Source organism: Cebus imitator, unplaced genomic scaffold (assembly GCF_001604975.1).
Source record: "Cebus imitator isolate Cc_AM_T3 unplaced genomic scaffold, Cebus_imitator-1.0 Scaffold94, whole genome shotgun sequence".
NCBI lineage: Eukaryota > Metazoa > Chordata > Mammalia > Primates > Cebidae > Cebus > Cebus imitator.
The window spans coordinates 4,590,404-4,609,846 of NW_016107409.1; the positions used below are offsets into that span (position 1 = coordinate 4,590,404).

General features: G+C 44.1%; 1 protein-coding gene across 8 annotated transcripts in view; it reads left to right on the top strand.

Moving 5' to 3' along the window:
* RUBCNL (rubicon like autophagy enhancer) overlaps positions 1 to 19,443 on the top strand; it is a 147,865-nt gene that overhangs the window by 53,754 nt on the left and 74,668 nt on the right. For 5 of the 8 annotated variants that reach the window (XM_037741120.1, XM_017535984.2, XM_017535986.2 and 2 more), the window contains 3 exons: positions 1,779 to 1,932; positions 2,540 to 2,630; positions 4,183 to 5,166. In XM_037741120.1, coding sequence (XP_037597048.1) covers positions 1,779 to 1,932; positions 2,540 to 2,630; positions 4,183 to 4,295 — 358 coding nt within the window. In that variant the 3' untranslated portion in view covers positions 4,296 to 5,166. Of the gene's footprint in view, positions 1 to 1,778; positions 1,933 to 2,539; positions 2,631 to 4,182; positions 5,167 to 19,443 lie in introns of those variants that run through there. The other 3 variants (XR_005201460.1, XM_037741121.1, XM_017535983.2) reach the window with 2 other exon arrangements.

Consider the following 19,443-nt stretch of genomic DNA (forward strand, 5'->3'; position numbering starts at 1 on the left):
CTAATTTTTTGTAGTTTTAGTAGAGACGGGGTTTCACCATGTTGACCAGGATGGTCTCGATCTCTTGACCTCGTGATCCACCTGCCTCGGCCTCCCAAAGTGCTGAGATTACAGGCTTGAGCCACCGCGCCCGGCAATTTTTGTATTTTTAGTAGAGACAGTGTTTCACCATGTTGGCCAGGCTGGTCTAGAACTCCCGACCTCAGATGATCTGCCCGCTTCGGCCTCCCAGAGTGCTGAGATTACTAGTTTTGTTTTTAAATAAGAAACAGTATTAAAAGTCATATTAAGAGGTATTATGCTCACTCCCTGGGTAATGGGATCATACTTCAGTGTCATGCAATATACCTATGTAACAAATCTGTACACAGACTCCCAAATCTAAAATAAAAGTTGAAATTATTTTAAAAATCTACTAGCTGTTCATAATAGGGCAGTAGTTACATTAATACCATGTCCATAGAATAGAATACTACACAACCAGTAAAGATTGAGGCATTGATTCATTGAGAGAGAGATTTTTAAGTGGAAAAGCATAGGTTACTCAAGGGAGTTAAGATTATTCTAGCTGATGGAATCATAGAGTTTTAAATAAATGGTTTGGCTTTAAAGCATTTTTTCAGTCTCTAATCTTTAATGATGAGGTATTGCTTTTTAATTAAATTTTGGGGAAAGGAGCATGTATTCTATAGTCATCTGGCTTTGCACCTTCGCTTCATGGCCTTGGCATGGCCTTGGTCTTAGGGCCTCAGTTCTTTCATGCATAACATGTAACAGTACCTACACTTCCTACTTTGTACACAAATTCTTGAGTATTCATTCTGTGCTTCAGATAAAAAAATTGGTAGATCTGTGTTAAGTCCAGGGGGATGGTCAGCACAAACCGATCGTTGCTGGAATGCGTGTTAGACACATGTCAGGGCGCCATGAGGATACAAAGGGAGGCAGCATTTATCTCACTTAGGAGTGAGGGGGGGTAGAGAGCAAGCAAGGATTCCAACAGAAAAAGACTGAGCTTCAAGAGTAAGGGTGGAGCAAAGAAGAGGGATTGGGGATTCTCCTGTCAGAGGATACCACAGAAGTGGGCACCTCAGGCTGGGTGGAGAATTGGAGAGAATTTGGCATTAGTAGCATAGCAAGTTCAGCGTAGACCGTGGCTGTCTTGGAAATGCAGGTGATAGTGCTTCTCCTAGCCATTTAGAGAATTCAGGTGGACACCTGCTTGGTTTAGAGAAGATTAAGTTTTGAATACCCTGAGGACCATGACCACTGGAAGTTGGCTGCATGAGCCTTAAGCTCAGTGCCTGACCCGTGCATTTGGAAGTCATAGTCTTGCCCCAGGAGTGAGAATTCTCCCAGCTGAGCCAACAGTCCATGAGGCTGTTAGACTTGAAATGTAGCTGGAAGAAATAAGGTAGGAATTTTGATTACTTGGTAATTGAAAGGTACTAGGTACACATTCTTTAAGACTTAAAAAACTAACGCTCAGTTTTCTTTTGCTCGGTGTTCGCATGAGCAGGCTGTAAGAGATGCACGGCTCCGCTCATTCAGCTTTTTGAAATCAGCTTTCACGGAACTTTAACTTCCTGGCTTCCAAGCAAACTTGCAAAATGTAGAATGGTGGCGAGCATTGTTCCCGGTTGTTCTTGGGGCTATTTATTTTTTAAATTGAGTTAAAAAAATGAAGCGTGAGTGCCAAGAGAAAACAACTGGCTCCATTCTTCCCCAGACTCTGCGTGGGTGGGTTTCTGAATCCCTCTTTGTTTCCTTTCTGGCAGTGCATTAAAGGAGTTTGAACAGGTGCCGGGACACTTGGCTGATGAGCTCCACCTGTTCTCTCTTGAGGACCTGGTCAGGATCAAGAAAGGGCTTCTGGCGCCCTTGCTCAAGGACATTCTGAAAGCTTGCCTCGCACACGTGGCCGGCTGTGAGGTGAGGGTGTGCCCGGAGCAGGTGCATTCCTGATGCACCAAGGCCTGGGCTGGGTGTTCTGAACTTGACTTCATTTAACTCTCACAAGCCCTGAGGAAAGTGCCCATGACCTAGTTAGAGATGAGAAAACTGAGGTCAAAGCTGTGAAGTAACAGCTGAGATGCTCCTGCTGGTAAGTGGCAGTGCTGGGATGCGAGCCTGGACCAAGGGACTTTTCATCTGGGTGCCCAGTTCTGCTCAGGGCCCATGCTGCCCTGGAGTGCCAAATACAGCCATGTGGAACCAGGAGTCAATGGAACAGGAAGCTGTGTGTCTACATGGATTGAAAATTGTAGTGCAGCAATGAGAAATGAAATTAGATCATTTCAGAGTGCATGTTTGCAATTGTGACCTTTCTCTGGTACTTTAAAACTGCTTTGATGTGGAATTGGATGAATGTACATTTTTTTCTTTTTCTTGGTTCTGATTCATTCATTGCTGCAAAACAACAACTTCCATTTCTTTCTAGAGGCCGGAATCTTAGACATTCAAAAACTGTTGTTTATAAAGTTCTGTAATAACGAAAAATCAGGAGAATGTTGTGACTTTTTGATGTCCTCTTTTACAGCTGTGTCAAGGAAAGGGCTTTATTTGTGAATTTTGCCGGAATACGACTGTCATCTTCCCATTTCAGACGGAAACATGTAGAAGATGTTCAGGTATCTTAATAACCTAATAACAGAAGCGTAATAATAGCTTAACTAATTATCTAAACTAAGTTTGGTAACTTAAGCACAGGCCAGGCGCCATGGCTCACGTCTGTAATCTCAGCACTTTGGGAGACCAAGGCGGGTGGATCACAAAGTCAGGAGATCGAGACCATCTTGGCCAACATAGTGAAATCCTGTCTCTACTAAAAATACAAAAATTAGCTGGGCATGGTGGTGGGCATCTGTAGTCCCAGCTACTTGGGAGGCTGAGGCAGGAGAATCACTTGAACCCCGGAGGTGGAGGTTGCAGTGAGCCAAGATCGCGCCACTGCATTCCAGCCTGGTGACAGAGCAAGACTCTGTCTAAAAAAAAAAGAAAAGAAAGAAGAAAAAGAAGAAATAAAACTTAAGCACAAAATTAAGTTAAGCTGAATAATTTAAGCACTGTTACTTAAAGTACAGTCGTGCTGGTGTGTGCTTGTAGGATGGATTGGAGATAATGACGTTTTGGGCACAGAAGGAGGAGTATTTGTGTAGGGCAGGGTTAAAGGATGATGTCTCCTGGTGCAGGGTTTGGATAGTGGAGATGGTCCCTTTGTTGCCTATGCCCACCTCTCTGTCTTGTAACTGGATCAGTCTTGCCCAGTGGTGAAGACCCTGGCTGCTTTTGTGTCACAGAGGCAGAGATGAGTAGCTATTGTAGAGAACACATGGCCCACAAGGCCTAAAACATTTGCTATCAGGCTCTTTACAGAAAAGGTTGCCAACCCTCCTTCTACAGTATTAGTGCCTGAGAGAATCCCGTGTTCTGTAAACTCTGTTTCATGGGAGAGATCCTGGTAACAAACTCTACCTTCGCCCTTGATAGGAGGTTGTCCTCCTCTCAGGCCACTCCAGTATTTTCTATGCTAACCCTTTAGACAGTGTTGCAGGGCAGCCTCCCCAGCAAAGAGACTCTGAGGCAGAGATTTGCATGCAAATAGTTTCATGTTCCTCAACTCAATACACATGGGGTGTGCAGGCAGCAGGACTGGGAGAGGGAGAAGTTGAATTGTACAGTGGTTGCAATGGAGCCCTCAGCTCATTTCATGGGGAGCTCTGGAGTTTGGTGGCCTTTCAGCATTGTTCCAAACTGGGGACAAATTGGGGCTAGCCTACTCACTATGTAGTGACCAGTCATTAGACGCAGGCTGGTGCCAGGAAGAGGGTATGAGCTTGGATGAGGCAGCTCTCTCAATGTAGGGCCATTTCTAGAGAAACAGTATGACTTCCCTAGAGTTAGCCAGCAGCTCTCTTGGCAGCTGGGGCAGTGCCTGCCTCGGTGCTTGGGCAGATCCAGGAGGCATTGTGGCGTCCATTACATCAGGCTCTCTGAGCCTTCTGCTCATGACCTGTTGGGAGAGTAGTAATGCTTGTGAGTTTCAGCCTGGCTGATTTCTTTTTAGAAGATTCTGGGTTCTGGATTCAGATCCCCTCCCTCCTTAGGATGTAGATGAGTGTCTGCAGAAATGTGAGTAAACAAGATAGCCTGTTTGCTGACGGCTGTCTTCCTTGCTTGCAGTGTGCAGGGCTTGCTTTCACAAACAGTGCTTCCGGTCCTCCGAGTGCCCCCGCTGTGCGAGGATCACAGCTAGGAGGAAACTTCTGGAAAGTGTGCCCTCTGCAGCAACATGATGCCCCTGAGTATTGTGAAAAAGACTGTTCAACATGCCTTATGATTACCCCAATTTGAGTCTATTATTGGTGACATTGTTTTAGATACCAGGTATTGTATATTAAGGAAAAAGATGGTCAATATTCTCTTTATTGTATATACTTAATATTTCAAAAGAATGCAGATTCTCGATTAGGCACGGGATCAATAGTGGTTTTGTTTACAAATGTCCTGTGTTTTGGCTGCTATTGGTTTTTCTAAGAGTTTTTTATACTTTTGTATTTGAATAGTTATGTTGAACTGATGTTGAGCCATTTTGTGTGTGGGGTGTGTGTGTGTGTGTGTGTGTGTGTGAATTGTAACTGACAAGATGAATTACTCAATTTCTCTTCCTCTAAAACTTGTTTGATGAAACTGATTGGTACTTTCAGTGAACAAAAATATGACCCCAAATCTGTTTTCCCTGGCTTTTATTTCATTAGAGACAGACCTCCATTTGAATGCCATTTTGTGATTGTGTCAATCTTACACATTTTATTTACACCAGAGTTTGAATAAAGAGTACACATTTCTTCTGCAGATTTATTTTGTGATGAGTTTGAGTTGCTTAGCAGGGCATGTAGGTCCAGTTGAAGTGCAGTTTGAAGCAGTTGCCTCTAGATGGCACTCTTTCAGATGGCACAAATAGAACCTGTATTTGTTGTCTCTGTTCCACCCACTGCAGTGTCAAGGGGGAAGTGAGTAGAACTCCATCCCTGCCTTTGAGGATCTTGCTTATACATGTAAAAATGAACATAAGGTATTTACAGCTTTAAACAGACCGGGGAAAATACTCTTAATGAACAGTGTGATTCTAGTGACAACATTAAAACCATACACATTGACTAATAAGTTTAAATGAATCACAAAACCTTTATGAATTTCTTTTTCCTAATAGTTCTTATATGTTTTCCTGAAACACGTGAGCCTATTTTTTTCTTCTACTTTCTATATACTTGCTCCTACTTGAGAAAGGGACCTTAAGGCTGGGTCCCTTCATGTTATATCTTTAGACTGAACGGTTTTCAATCTAGGGTTTGGGTATAACATTCCCTGAGGTTCACATGCCCTAACTAAACCGACCTTGATTTTCTCAGACAGCACAGGCAGGCAACAGCGACACAGGGACAACAGGACAGGGTGTCCCCAACCCCATCCAGCCGTGTGTATGTGTGTTTTATTCAGTGGGATAGTGTTGAGCACATGAAAGAAATGAATGACTTCCGTCAGTCTCTTTTCGTTCAGTCTTCTCATTCTGTCCATTGTTTTCCCATCCTCGATGTCTCTGCCAGAACTGTGCTCACATTCATTATTTAAGTCAGACCTTTTTTAAGTAATATAGACGTATAGGCACATAGGATAAATAGAACTAGATTCCAAACAATGTTTCAGTCTTGCCCATTGCTCATATTCTCTGTTAGGAATCAAGGGTGAGGGTGGTATGTTCACATACCTTTCTGAGGTAAACATCTGTATCTCCATTTACAGGTAAGGAAATTGAGGCCTAGAGAAGAGAAATAACTTTTCTAGATTCCCACAGAAAGTGCATGATGGAGCTGGGGTTGGCATTCAAGTCCACCTGCCTCCAAAGCCCATGCCCAGCCCCTGCTTCTTTTGTGATGTCTTTTTGAGACAAAGGAGTAAAAATGACTTTAACTGGTAAGTGTTGCTTGAATCTGCAGAAGCAGCACTGGGCTGTTTTCTCACATCAGTGTTGATTTAAGGCAACTGCTGTGGCTCAGGCATTGCCTGAAGGGCTCTGTGCTCAGGGTGTCTATGTTTGTAAGGCACTGGTGAGCATGAGTGTGTGTGTATGTGTGTTACGTATCTTTGTTATTAAAGAAGAGTGCACAGCAGTTGCCAGGAAGTGATGCTTTTGATTTTTTATTTTGAGGAAGAATGAGGTTATTTAAACAACGGCAGTATGGGATTTGTCTGAGACTTTGTTCCTCTCCAATGTGATAATAGAGGCTTCTTCCCAGGAAGGCGCCTGTTATGGAAGTGATCTTCAGCACACGTATAGCACCCCATAGGGAAGTCATTAGTTGTGGCATATACAGCTCTTTAGTGGCTTTTCTTGATTGTATGGGTTTTCTGTTCAACTCTTCCTTGGCTGCCAGCAGGAAGGTGAATGCTTGGTCAGACTGTCACCCACTGCGAGGCATCAGTTGCAGTGCTGTAAAGGTCAGTGATTCATTTTCTGCCCCTACACTCTTCGCATGGACAATTCCAGTAATGTGTCATTTACAGTCATGATTCTCAACTGCAGGGAGGAAGTTGCACCATCTCAAGGCAGAGCCTATAGGATGAGGAGGGGCAAGCTAGCAAGCTAGCAGGCTGTCCCAAAGACGTTCTGTCGTGTTGACCTGGGTGAGAATTATTGGCCATGACTTCAGATTAGATCCCAGATACACCACTTTCTGCCTACCGGTGACTCTGGCTGCTCTAGTTTGGTTTGTTTGACTCCTCCAAACCTCATGCTGAAATCTGAGCCCCAGTGCTGAAGCTGGGCCTAAGAAGAGGTGTTTGGGTCAGGCGGGGGATCCCTTATGAATAGCTCAGTGCTGTCTTTGCGGTAATGAGTGAGTTCTCACTCTAAGTTCCCGTGAGAGCTGGTTGTTATAAAGAGCCTGGCCCCTCCTGCCCTCTCTTTGCCTCCTCCCTTTCCATGAGGTCTCTGCGCACTCAGGCTCCCCTTCCCCTCTACTGTGAGTGGAAGCAGCTAGAAGTCCTCACAGAAGCAGATGTTGGTGCCATGCTTATACAGCCTGCAGAACCATGAGCCAAATTAACCTCTTTTCTTTATTAATCACCGAGCCTCAGGTATTCCTTTATAGCATCACAAAGAGACTCAGAGACTGGAAAAGCCATTTAAGTTATCTGAGCCTCCGTTTGTAAAATGAGGGATATGACTCCATTCGGTTGAGATGAGGATTAGAAATGAAATGAAACACCCATTAGATATGAAAATGAGTCATACCCCCTATTTTCTGTATCTCTGGGTAAGTTACTCTCTGGATTTCAGTTTAATCTGTAATACAAGGATTAGAACAACAGCTACTGCTGTGGGTTGAATTGTGTCCCATGAAAGGATATTTTAAAGGTCTAACTCCAGGTGTCTGTGCTGTGACCTGTTTGGAACCAGGGTCTTTGCAGATGTGGTTAAGTTAGGATGAGGACATTCTGCATTAGGATGAGTTTTGATCTAGGGACTGGTGTCCTTATAATAAGAAAAGGGATATTGAGAGCTCAGAGAAGATATAGGGAAGAGCAAAAGCAGAGGTTGGGGTGATGCATCTGCATGCTAAGGAGCATCAGGGATTGCTGGTAACCACCCGAAGCCAGAGAGAGGAGGGGGCAGGTTCTTCCTCAGAGCCTTCAAAACCAGCATGGCCGACCCTTTGATTTCAAACCTCTGGCATTGAGAATTATGAGAGAATAAATTCCTGTTCTTTTTGTTTGTGTTTGTTTTTTGAGATGGAGTCTTGCTCTGTCACCCAGACTGGAGTGCAGTGGTGCAATCTTGGCTGACTTCAACTTCTGCCTCCTGGGTTCAAGAGATTCTCCTGTCTCAGCCTCCTGAGTAGCCGGGATTACAGGCACCCGCCACCACGCCTGGTTAATTTTTGTATTTTTAGTAGAGACGGGGTTTCGCCGTGTTGGTCAGACTGGTCTCGAGCTCCTGACCTCAGGTGATCCATCCACCTGCCTCAGCCTCCCAAAGTGCTGGGATTATAGGCGTGAGCCACCACACCCGGCCCTGCTGTTTCAAACCCCCCAGACTGTGGTCATTTGTCAGAGACTTTGAAATTCAAGCCTGCAGGAAGGAACATGGTAGACATGTCACAGACGGGTTTGGCACTCCAGTTTCTGCCCCCAGGTCTGAGCCTGCGTGGCTGGCTTAGCATCCGCCAGATGCCACCTGCACAAAGCTTTCCTGAAGTCATCGCCCAGGCAGGGTGAAGTAGAGAACTGCACTGTGTCATTTGTCAACCTCCTTTAGAAGCATGCTTCCTTAAACCAAGCATTTAAGGATCTCTATCTTTAAATAATTTCTCAACTGGTTTGGGAAGGGAAACTGTTGTTCCCCTTTTTCACTTCACTAGAAACTAAAATAGTGCTTTTGTGAGTGGTGCTGAGGTAGCAGGCTGCAGATACGATTGGGAAGCCTCAGCACAAATGGAGAAAATAAGTTTCTGCATCCTCACACGTCTGGGCAGCTCTCCCAGCTGAGGGGACTAAGGATTAAAGAGCCTAACCATATACATTAAGCAAATTGTTTATTTTTTCATTGCACTTTTTTTTTTATTGAGATGGGGTCTGTCTCTGTCACCCAGGCTGGAGTGCAGTTGGCGTGATCTGAGCTCACTGCAACCTCCGCCTCCCGGGTACAAGTGATTCTCCTGCCTCAGCCTCCCGAGTAGCTGGACCACAGGCATGCAATACCATGTGAAGCTAATTTTTTTCTATTTTTGGCAGAGATGGGATTTCGCCATGTTGGCCAGGCTGGTCTCGAACTGCTGACCTTGTGATCTGCCTGCCTCGGCTTCTCAAAGTGCTGGGATTACAGGTGTGAACGACTGCACCCAACCCTTCCTTGCACTTTTTCTGGCCTCTACCTCTGCTTCCAGCCTTCTCTCTTCCCAGGGCTGCCCCCTCTTTTCTCATCCTGCTGTGTTCCTGCCTTCATGGTAGAGTCTTCCATAAAAATAACATCAACTTTTATAAGGATCTCCTTCCCATTTGATCACTTGTCATGGGGAGGAAAGGGTGATAGTTTTGGCCCATGGGTAATGAGAATGTAGACTGGACAGTTAACAGTCAGGAAACCTGCATGGAAAGGGTGGCTTAGACACTTTCAAGTGGGGCGACTTTGGACAGATTATTTAATCTCTGGATCTGGGTTTCCTTATCTGGAAAGTGGTGCATAACACCTACCTTGCAAGGTGATTGTGTGCGTCTAACAATATAATGGAAGTGAAAGTGCTGTAATGTACAGCAGACAGAGGCGTAGCTTAGGGCAGTTACTCTCTTCTGGTGCTAGTGCTAATGAAAACCTAACGCTGGTGATTTCCACCCCGAGAGCATGTCAGTTGCTACTGGATTTCCTCAGAGCCACCTCCCTGCCAACCTTCTCTGGTTGTCAGAGTCCAGATTGGCCACATTTTGGCTGAGCTTCCCAGAGCCCCATCTTTGGATGAGAGAATCGGTGTGAGAGTGGCACAGCCTAGTAGGGTTGCCAAATTGGGCAAATAAAAATACAGGCACCCAGTTAGACTGAACTTGAGACATACAAGTTTTTACTGTTTATATGTCCTGTGTGATATTTACATGTTTCTTCCAACCCGGAACTCTATAGAAAGCTGGTAGACGCCTTTCCTGCGCTATGGCCATTCATGGTGGCCTGTGAGCTAACGTGACATCCTGACCATTTCCTGACCAGTCCCAGAGCACGTGCCACTTTCTTGGCCAGTCATTTTCCCAAGGGAGCTGTTCTTGGTGGCCATGGCCAACTGAGCATGCTGATATGTGTCCATCCCCACAAAGCTCTCCTGGTATTGGAAGACTAACCACAATTTCCAGGTCGCCATCGCCCATCTTCTGCATCTTCACTTCTTGGGTAATCTCATGTATCCAGCAATTCTGAGTTGAAGCCAATTTAAAAATCTATCACTGACCATCAGCCTTGCTCAGGAAGCACAGGTATGAACCTGACCCAGTGCCTACTCTAGAACCTTGCAGCCTCCAAAACTGACAGTACTAAACAGTTAGAATCACCTTCTGATTCCAGCTCCTCCTCAGGCTCTGACTTGGTTCTAAAGCATGACCTATAAAAATGCTACAGTAAGTTGTCTTCCTCACACCATGGGGGCAGGAGCGTGGGTCAGGCTGCATACCACATATGCCACCAGACCTTCCTATTCCCTTGCAGAATAGTCCTAGGACCCCCTGGAGAAGCCTCCCAAAGGTGCATGCCAGGGAACACTCCCCATATGCATATACATTACAAACACAAACAGGCAGAATTTGTTGCCTGTTTCTGACCAAACCTGATTCCAGTTAGGTTCACTTCCTCTATTAACTACCTCCTCTCCCCCGCAACCTGAAGCTGATGACCATATGCCATGTTGTCTCTGCTCTAGTATCCAGATGTCCAAAGCGTAGGGCAGGGCTGGGCCGATGCCACATGCCAGGCCCCTGCCCCTAGCGCCTCCAGCCAGCTGGGTCCAGGTGGGTCCATGTGGGATTTCAGTAGCTGCTCCCTTCCAGTTCCCTACAGAGGAGGAAAAAAGGCAGAAAAGGGAGGTAGGGTTAAGATGATGCAGCCAGCTACAGCACTCCGCTGACATTCCGGCTCCCAAAGTTTTGTTGCTGATGTTTCCTCCCTCGTCCTTTCTGTCCTTGTAAGTTTATGTCTATAAAAGAGCTCCTTAATTGTTGTTTTTGAGCCGTCTTTCTACCGTTGCTTTAGAGGGACTTTAGAATATGCAAAAGTAAACATATGTTCAGGCTGCCAGTTTTACAGGAAGCTCAAGCTCACAGTCTTTTAATTGTATTTTTGTGGTTAAGCTTGAACTCTAACCGTTGCACTATGCCTCACCTCCATGTTTCACTGTCTCAGAAGCACTTTTGACAGGGGACTACTGTGTTTGTGCCTTTAGAAAGTTAACTCTGGTGATGGCGTGGAAGATGGAGATAGAATTGTGGCAGGGAGGCTGTTCTGAGGCTAGTATTTACAAAACCCCGTTACAAGAAGGACTGCAGTGGACTCTCACCTCGCTGGGAGCGTCACTCAGTGCTGGGGGCTATAAGTTCTAAAGTTGGATTAAAAATTACATACTGGAAAGTTACCCTTTAAAACCTCTTAAGCAGCTGCCACATGGGAGATAAACATATGGAGGCTTAGTAAGTCCAGCAAAGCAAGGCTGTTCCTTACTTTGGAATAGATTGCTGTTTTAACACTTGAACATCAGAAAAAGTGGTTGACTTGCATTTGTTGAATTAAAAAAAATTGTCTTCAGATATTATTTTCATGCTCATGGTAGCATTGTACATGCTGTGGGGACCGAGAACCCCCTAGGGGACCACATGCTCTTGTCTACCTCTTCCCACAGCACAGTCTCCTTTCTTTTTGTGTGTCTTTTTTCCTTCTCTCTCTCTTTTTTTTTTTTTTTTTTTTTTTGCTGCAAGCTTTTGATTAAATTGTGGTTAAGTCAAATATGCAGATGATGAGATTGTAGCGCAATAACGAGAAAGGAAGCCAGATTGCTGCGGTGAGGATAAAATGGTTTTGTACCTACATAAATCGTGGCTATTTAAAAAATATTCCTCAATTCTTTCTCCTCTTAGTCTTTGTTCCAAACTTACCTGCAGATTTTTCTCTCACATTTTTACTTTACAGTATTGATGTGGGATGGGGGGCGGTAATGAATGATTGTCTCCCCCTGCCAAGCATCTAAATTCCCTCCCTATTTTTGGGAAATTTCAATCTGGTGATGCTTGCTGGGAGCCAAGGCCACGTCCTGCCATAAATGCAAAAATCTCCAGTCTTCTTCCTTCTCTGACCTTTTTTTGCAGCCAGGGGACTGGCAGGCGACCCAGGAACCACGGATTGGATGCATCCTAGCAGTTCTGAAATCAGGATCTTGTGACACAGGGAGGCGGGGCTGAGGAGCACCCATTCCAGGGGCATAGCCTTGGTCTGATTGTGCCCGAGGTTCTGGCAACTGTAGGCTCCTCATTTCAGATTCTTTCCAAGCATGGCTCTTCATCCTTGCTTGCTGTTCTGGAAGCTCCTGATGCCCTTTCTACAAATCTCTGTTCTGCTTAAAGCAACTGGAGCAGACGACTCTTTCTTTTAACTGTGAACTCCGACAGATTTTTAAAAAACGGGGAATTTTCCAAGAGCCTGGTTCCAGTCCACAGCCACCAGGGTAACATATGCCGAGGGACAGAGGTGTGTGCACACATGTCTAAGTACACGCACACAGCCTTATCTACGTAGGCTTTCTTTGCTGCTTAGGTTGGGTTTTTGAGACTTAAGCGTCAGAAGGGGCAGGCTGCACTTGATGCTCAGGTTCACAGCCTGGGGGAGCGGATAGAGTGAGAAGAAGGAAGTGGGGAGGAGGAAGCCCATGGCCGAGAGAGGCATGACTGTCACCGTTGCCTTGCCCCAGCACAGGCAGTGTTGATCTCTGAGGGCCTCTCACCCAATTTAAGGTCATATCTGGTCTGGTGAGGACAAAACACATCTTTTTTGCATAGAAGTGAATCTACATTTGCATGCCTTTTCACTGTTTCTAGCTGTTACAATTAGCAGACCATCATAAAGCTGCAGAGGTGCTTCTACTGAATTTTTGGTTAGTATTTCAAAGCATAAACCAAGAAGGATTGTGCCATTAAAATTAAAAAGAAAACATATAAGGGGAAGTCTTTCCTCTTTATCAGCCTGGAAAACTCCTATTCATTCTTTGCCGCCGTCCTCTGCGAAGCTTAGCCTTGTTCTCCAGCCCTTCTCAGTGTTAGTTACTGTTTGTGCTTTATTATTATTATTTTAGTTATTTCATTTATTTATTTTTTGAGACAGAATCTGTCACTGTAGTCCGGGCTGGAGTGCAGTGGTGTGATCTCGGCTCACTGCAACCTCTGCCTCCCAGGCTCAAGCAATTCTTCTGCCTCAGCCTATCAAGTGGCTGGGATGACAGGCGCCCACCACCATGCCCAGCTAATTTTTTGTATTTTTTAGTAGAGACAGGGTTTCACTATCTTGGCGAGGCTGATCTCAAACCCCTGACCTTGTGACCCTGTTCACCTTGGCCTCTCAAAGTGCTGGGATTAATGCGTGAGCCACTGTGCCCAGCCTGCTTTATTATTTTTTAGACCATGTATGGATTTATACTGTTACACATTTTTACTGATTATTAGTCTGCCTCCCCTATAAGGTTTTTGAGGGTATCTTGAGTATCTCTGAACATTTTACTCACAACGCTTCTGACACCAAACGTGTGGGGTTTTTCCACACCAATGACCAATTCCCCTCTCAGGACACCGGCCAGGTGTCCTACAGTTTAATTCAATTCTGGCACTGACTACTTGGAGTTAGTGTTGGACTGTACAGGTCTAAGCACCCAGTCCCCAAAGACTGTCCTCGCTTCAGATGCCAGATCCAAGTATGGAGTGCCAGGCCACTCACATTGCTGTCTAATTTGGCTACAAAGTTGGAGGTTCTCACAAGCCTCCCCAGTTTCAGGTTCAATAATTTACTAGGATGACTCAGAGCTCAGAAAAGTACCTATATTAACCAGTTTATTATAAAAGGTACAACTCAGAAGCAGCCCAGTGGAAGCGACGCGTGGGCAGAGTATGTTGGAGGGCACCGCGCTTCCACACTCTCTCTGGGTACAGCACCCTCCCAGCGCCTTGATGTGTCCACCAACCTGAAAGCTCTCCAGGCCCTATGGGATTGCTGCGTTCTACCCACACAGATTTTCTCTCTATTTTTAGAAGGCATTGAACCCCTACCTCAGAAGACGCTGTTTTCTGTTCCTTCCCACAGCTTCCCATCTTCAAATGTTGGGTTGCATCCCAGCCTCAGAGCTCAGCTCCCCTACCCTCCCCCTTGACTCAGTGGCTCTTGTTTCTACATGTCTCCAAGTCAACATGATTATTTTTTCATTGTACCTTGTAACACAAGTTACAATTCTCTTGTTTGATCCCTTCTGACAACCGCTGCCCTCAGTAGCCTCTAAACTGAGACCACAAACAGTTCGTTCGTTTGGCACTTACCAGCTACATACATACATACCTCTGGCACATACCAGCTGCTCTGTATATCTTATTGAATGAATGAATCATTGATTAAGTTAAAAATAAGTGAGAAAATCAGGATAAAGATAAGAGAAGAAAAGATACTATGAATTCAGGGGAAATGTCAGAATACAAAATGCAAGTGCAAAATGCTTTACCTTCACTAACGGGAGCATAAATTTGGCCTTGAACTTTCTCACAGCTACTATGGAGAGCAGCACTCTCAGTTATGTGATTCAAGCCCTGAGATAAAGATCAGACCTTTTAAAATCAGGAGAGATGCAATTATTCCTAGAAATCGCCCCTGAGAGATATTTCTCTTGGGGGTCACATGGAGCCTCAGGACATCCTAAATTAATATATTAGAGCTTCAGTTAAATTTCTGCTTAATTGTAGCTGCTTTCTGCTGAAAGCAGCTTCCCACGTAAGCCCCTTGAAGGAGGACCATATTTCTTGTTATTTATTTTAATTTTTCTCCAAGTGGAAAAGTAATATATTATTATTTCTGAGTATAAATGTTGTTCATGTTTCCAAACTTTTGAACATGAATGAGGTTTGTTAGCTGTTCTTCTACACCTATTAAAAGGGGGATTATTCAGCAAATTCTATTATGTAAACTACTTTTCCCACTCAGTTGTATTTTTGGATATCTTTTCATGTCAGTTCGAATAGCTCTGCATAGTGACTTTAATGCGTGTATTCTGTTCTATTCTGTGGTTCTATCGTAATTCATACAACGAATCTAATTTTTGTCCAAATATTTTGCTGTTATAATACCCTAATATTTTTTGCTAGTATAAAGGTGTAATATTATACATACAGCTTTATTCATGGGTCTAATTAATTCCTTAGGATGTGCTTTTCTGTTCTTTCTTTCTTTTCTATTTTTTTGAGACAGAGTCTTGCTCTGTCACCCAAGCTGAAGTTCAGCAGCACAATCTCAACACACTGCAACCTCTGCCTCCTGGGTTCAAGTGATTCTCTGCCCCAGCCTTCCAAGTAGCTGGGACTGCAGGTGCCCACTACCATGCCAGGCTAATTTTTATATTTTTAGTAGAGATGGGGTTTCGCCATGTTGGCCAGGCTGGTCTGGAACTCCTGGCCTTCAGTGATTCACCTACCTTGGCCTCTCAAAGTTCTGGGATTACAGGTGTGAACTACTATGGCTGGCCCCTTTTCTTTCTTTCTCTCTTCTTTACTTCTTATATTTCTTTCTAGCTACTTCTTTGGCACCAGTTTAAAATTTTGTCATAAGATTTATTCTAGAAAAAGGAACTGCTAGGTCAAAATGTGAGTATAATTAACATCTTTATAAATATTTCCAAATCACCTTCCCTAATGATGAATCAATTAATACTCTGTCTGGTTGTGACTGAGAATTTCCATTTTGCGGCAATATCCCAAACACCACACCTTTTTTTTAAATTTTGCTTTTTGCAGCTTTATTGAGATATAATTGACGTATGCTAAACAACACATATTTACTGTCATTCATTTAAACCTTTGCCTATTGATGACAAATGATATGTTACTGATGTAATTCACATTTTTTTCTTTACACATGAGATTTAGCATCTTAGCATGTGTTCACAGAACATTATTTTGAGTGTTGCCTGTTCTGTGGCCCATTTTTCACTTAATTTTTAGTCTTTTTCTTAAAGATTTATGATTGAAACTCAGATTTGGATTTGCCATTAAAATCAAGTTAAAGGTAAAATCTCAATTTGTCCCCAGTGGCTTGGCTGACATCTGTGCTTGGGCCCGCTTTATCTGATGCTGTGACGTCACTAACCACCAGATAAGTAAGATACGTAAGGGTGTAAAAAAGGAAAATGAGGTCGGCTGCATAGAAAGCTGCTCCTGGTCACTGGTTCATGGTGTGCAGGTCTATGCAAACCAACCCCCACAGGTGCTGAGAGGCTGAAGAAAGAGGCTGACAAATCTAGTTTCTCAGAAGCATTTAATAGGGATGTATGAACAGAAGCAATGTCTTGGACAGCCATGAGACAGTAAATCTTCATGCCTGCCCTCCAAAAAGTATCATTTACATAGCAGTCTTTTAAGGTAGAGACACATGCAGCTGATCACGTCTCAGACTTTTTTTTTTTTTTTTTTTTTTTTTTTTTTTTTTTTTTTTTTTTTTTTGAGGCAGAGTCTTACTGTTGCCAGGCTGGAGTGCAGTGGCGTGATCTTGGCTCACTGCAACCTCTGCCTCCAGTGTTCAAATGATTCTCCTGCCTCAGCCTCCCGATTAGCTGGGACTATAGGCGCATGCCACCACACCCAGCTAATTTTTGTATTTTTAGTAGAGAGGGGTTTCACCATGTTGGCCAGGATTGTCTCAGTCTCTTGACCTCGTGATCTGCCTGTCTCGGACTCCGAAAGTACTGGGATTACAGGCGTGAGCCACTGCGCCCAGCCACGTCTCAGACTAATGACCACTGGAGAGGTTAGATGAGCATCTTTATGAGGAATTATCTATGCCACCCGGCATTGTTTAAAGACCTTACTGAAGAACACCTTGGTCTGCAGGAGTCAAATATCTGTCATCATGGCAGTTCCACTTCAAGATGGCGTCAGTCTTGCCATGCAACAGGCTGTTTTCCTAGAGTCAGTCAGGGTTCTGTCAGAGAAACAGACCTAGTAGGACACACACACACACACGTTCATTTGTTTGTTGATTGATTGCAAGGAATTGGCTTACATGCTTGTGGAACTGACTAGCCAAATCTGAACTCTGTAGGTTGATTCTCCTTATCTCAATCAGAATCCTTTCTGAACCTGTCCCAAGATATGGGATGAGCCATCAGTTGGGCCAGCAGCCCAGTGAAAACTCCACAAGTCCTTGATTCTCTCTCCTGGTCCAGACTGACAAATTTTTGGAAAGCAATTATTTTAGCTCAGCATAATGCAGACCATGGTAATACTCATCAGCTTAACCTGACTTCTATACTTTCTTGCATGTTTTCTTTCTACCTTTTGAACTTCAAAGTTCTGCATGTGCTGCAGTGAGATACCACTGCACACCCTCTCAAAGGTGCCCGACTTAAAAGATTGACAATACCAAATGCTGGTGAGGATTTGGAGCAATAGGACCTCATGCATTGCTGGTGGAAATACCAAATGGTTCAGACACTTTGGGAGACAGTTTGGCAGTTCCTTACAAAGTTAAACATACACTCACCATATGACCTAGAAATTCCACTCCTATATATTTATCCAAAAGAACTGGAAAAAACCCCAAAGTCCATTAACAGAATGAGTAAACCAATCTTGTTTTATTTGTATAATTGGATACTACCGGCATTAAAAAGAGCAAAGTGCTGATAAATCCAAAAGCCAGAAGCAAAAAAGAACATGCTGAATGAATCTGTCTACATGAAATTCTGTAATGGGCAAATCAACAGTGAAAGAAAGCACATCTTGTCGTAATCACTCTGTAAACTCTAAAATGGGATACTCTAATTACATACAATTTATTCTCCATCAAGTTTTCATAATGTCCATGTAGATTTCCAAGTGACTTTTTTTCAGAAATCACATACAAAACTTCAAAGAAAATCAACTGTATTGAAGTATAACTTGAATATAATAAAATATAACCATTTTAAGTGTTGTAGTTTGATGAAGTTTTGACAAAGATGTACACCCATGTGTACTCCCAGTTAAAATATAGAACATTTCCTTCTTTTTTTCTTTCTTTTTCCTTCCTTCCTTCCTTTTCTTTTCTTTTCTTTTCCTTTTCCTTTTCCTTTTCCTTTTCCTTTCTTTTCTTTTCAACAAAGTCTCACTGTTTGCCCAGGCTGGAGTGCAGTGGTAGGATCTCAGCTCACCGTAACCTCCACCTCCTGAGTTCAAGCAATTCTCATGCCTGAGCCTCCAGAGTAGCTGGGATTACAGGCGCCCACCACCACGCCTGGCTAATTTTTGTATTTTTAGAGCAGAGATAGGGTTTTGCCATGTTGACCAGGCTGATCACGAACTCGTGAACTCAAATGATCCACTTGTCTCAGGCTCCCAAAGTGCTGGGATTACAGGTGTGAGCCACTGTGCCTGGCAATATAGAACATTTCTGTCATCTAGCAAGCAAAGTCCTAATCGGAACCCCCAGAGGATGGTTAAAGAAGCAGGGCTAAACTAAGTTCAGCTGAGGGATCCATCCATAGTGTCCTCTTCCTACACACGTACACACAGCTGCCCCTGCAGTTACGCACACCCTGCATCTCTAATTTCTACCCACAAACAAATAGCCACAGAAACAAAAATGTTCAGATCACCTCAGCTCTCTCTTCTCAGGCTAAAAGAGATAGGGCTCAGAACTAAAAGCCAGAAAACTGTGGCATTTGATGGTTGCAAATCACTTCCCTAGTGTCCTCATTAAAGAAATCTCTACACATTTCTGGGATGCCGATTAGAAGATCACTTTTAAATGGCATTTTGCAGGTTGTGAATGTTTTTACCTGCAAGGTCTGCACTTGTTGAGCACGGTAAGAGTGACAGCTAATGCCAACATTGTGCGTGTGCTTCAGGGGTGAAGACGGCCTTCCAGAGCACCAAGTGCTCACTGCCCTAAGCCAAGGGAAGCTGGCCACTGACACCTCCTTACTTTCCCCAGGGTGGTATCTGGGAAGTAGAAACCTGAAGTCAGAGTGGACTGAGAGAGGCATATGGTGTGTCACTACTTCTAGAATGGGCTGTACAGAAAGCACATGGAGAGGCATGGAAAGACCTGAATTTGTACCTAGTCTAAGCCCCAGCTGCTAAGGAAACCAGCTCCAGGGTTCAGCCTCTGCTAGAACATGCTCAGAAAGCACAGCACACATTCCTCTGACCTCCTACCCTTAACACCCAGTCCCAGTTCCACACTCAAATCAGCCTCAGTGAGTGGCAATATGGCCTCATTCCAAAAGCTCTTCAGGAAGAAGAAATGTGACAAGCCAACTTTGGCCCCAAACACTGGCATTCTCGGAAAATATATAAGGAAAATGGACTTTTTCTGAACTTACCTACTCTCTTGCTTTTGGTTGAAAAACAGAAATTTCTGACAGTAGGATCTTGAATGCTGGGGTCAGCCATGAACTGATCTTTCCTTCATTGAGTATCTAGGTGCTTTGAGTGAATTACATCAATGAGAGAGAAAGCAAGTGAGAGAGAGAGAGAGAGAGAACAAAGGAAGGAGGGAGGGGAAAAGAGGGAGAGAGGAAGGAAGGAAAGGAGGGAGGTGAAGAGAAGGAGGGAGGGGGGAAGAAGGAAAGGAGGGAGGGGAAGAGGAAGGAAGGAGTGAAGAAGGGAAGGAAGGAGTGAAGAAGGGAAGGAAGGGAG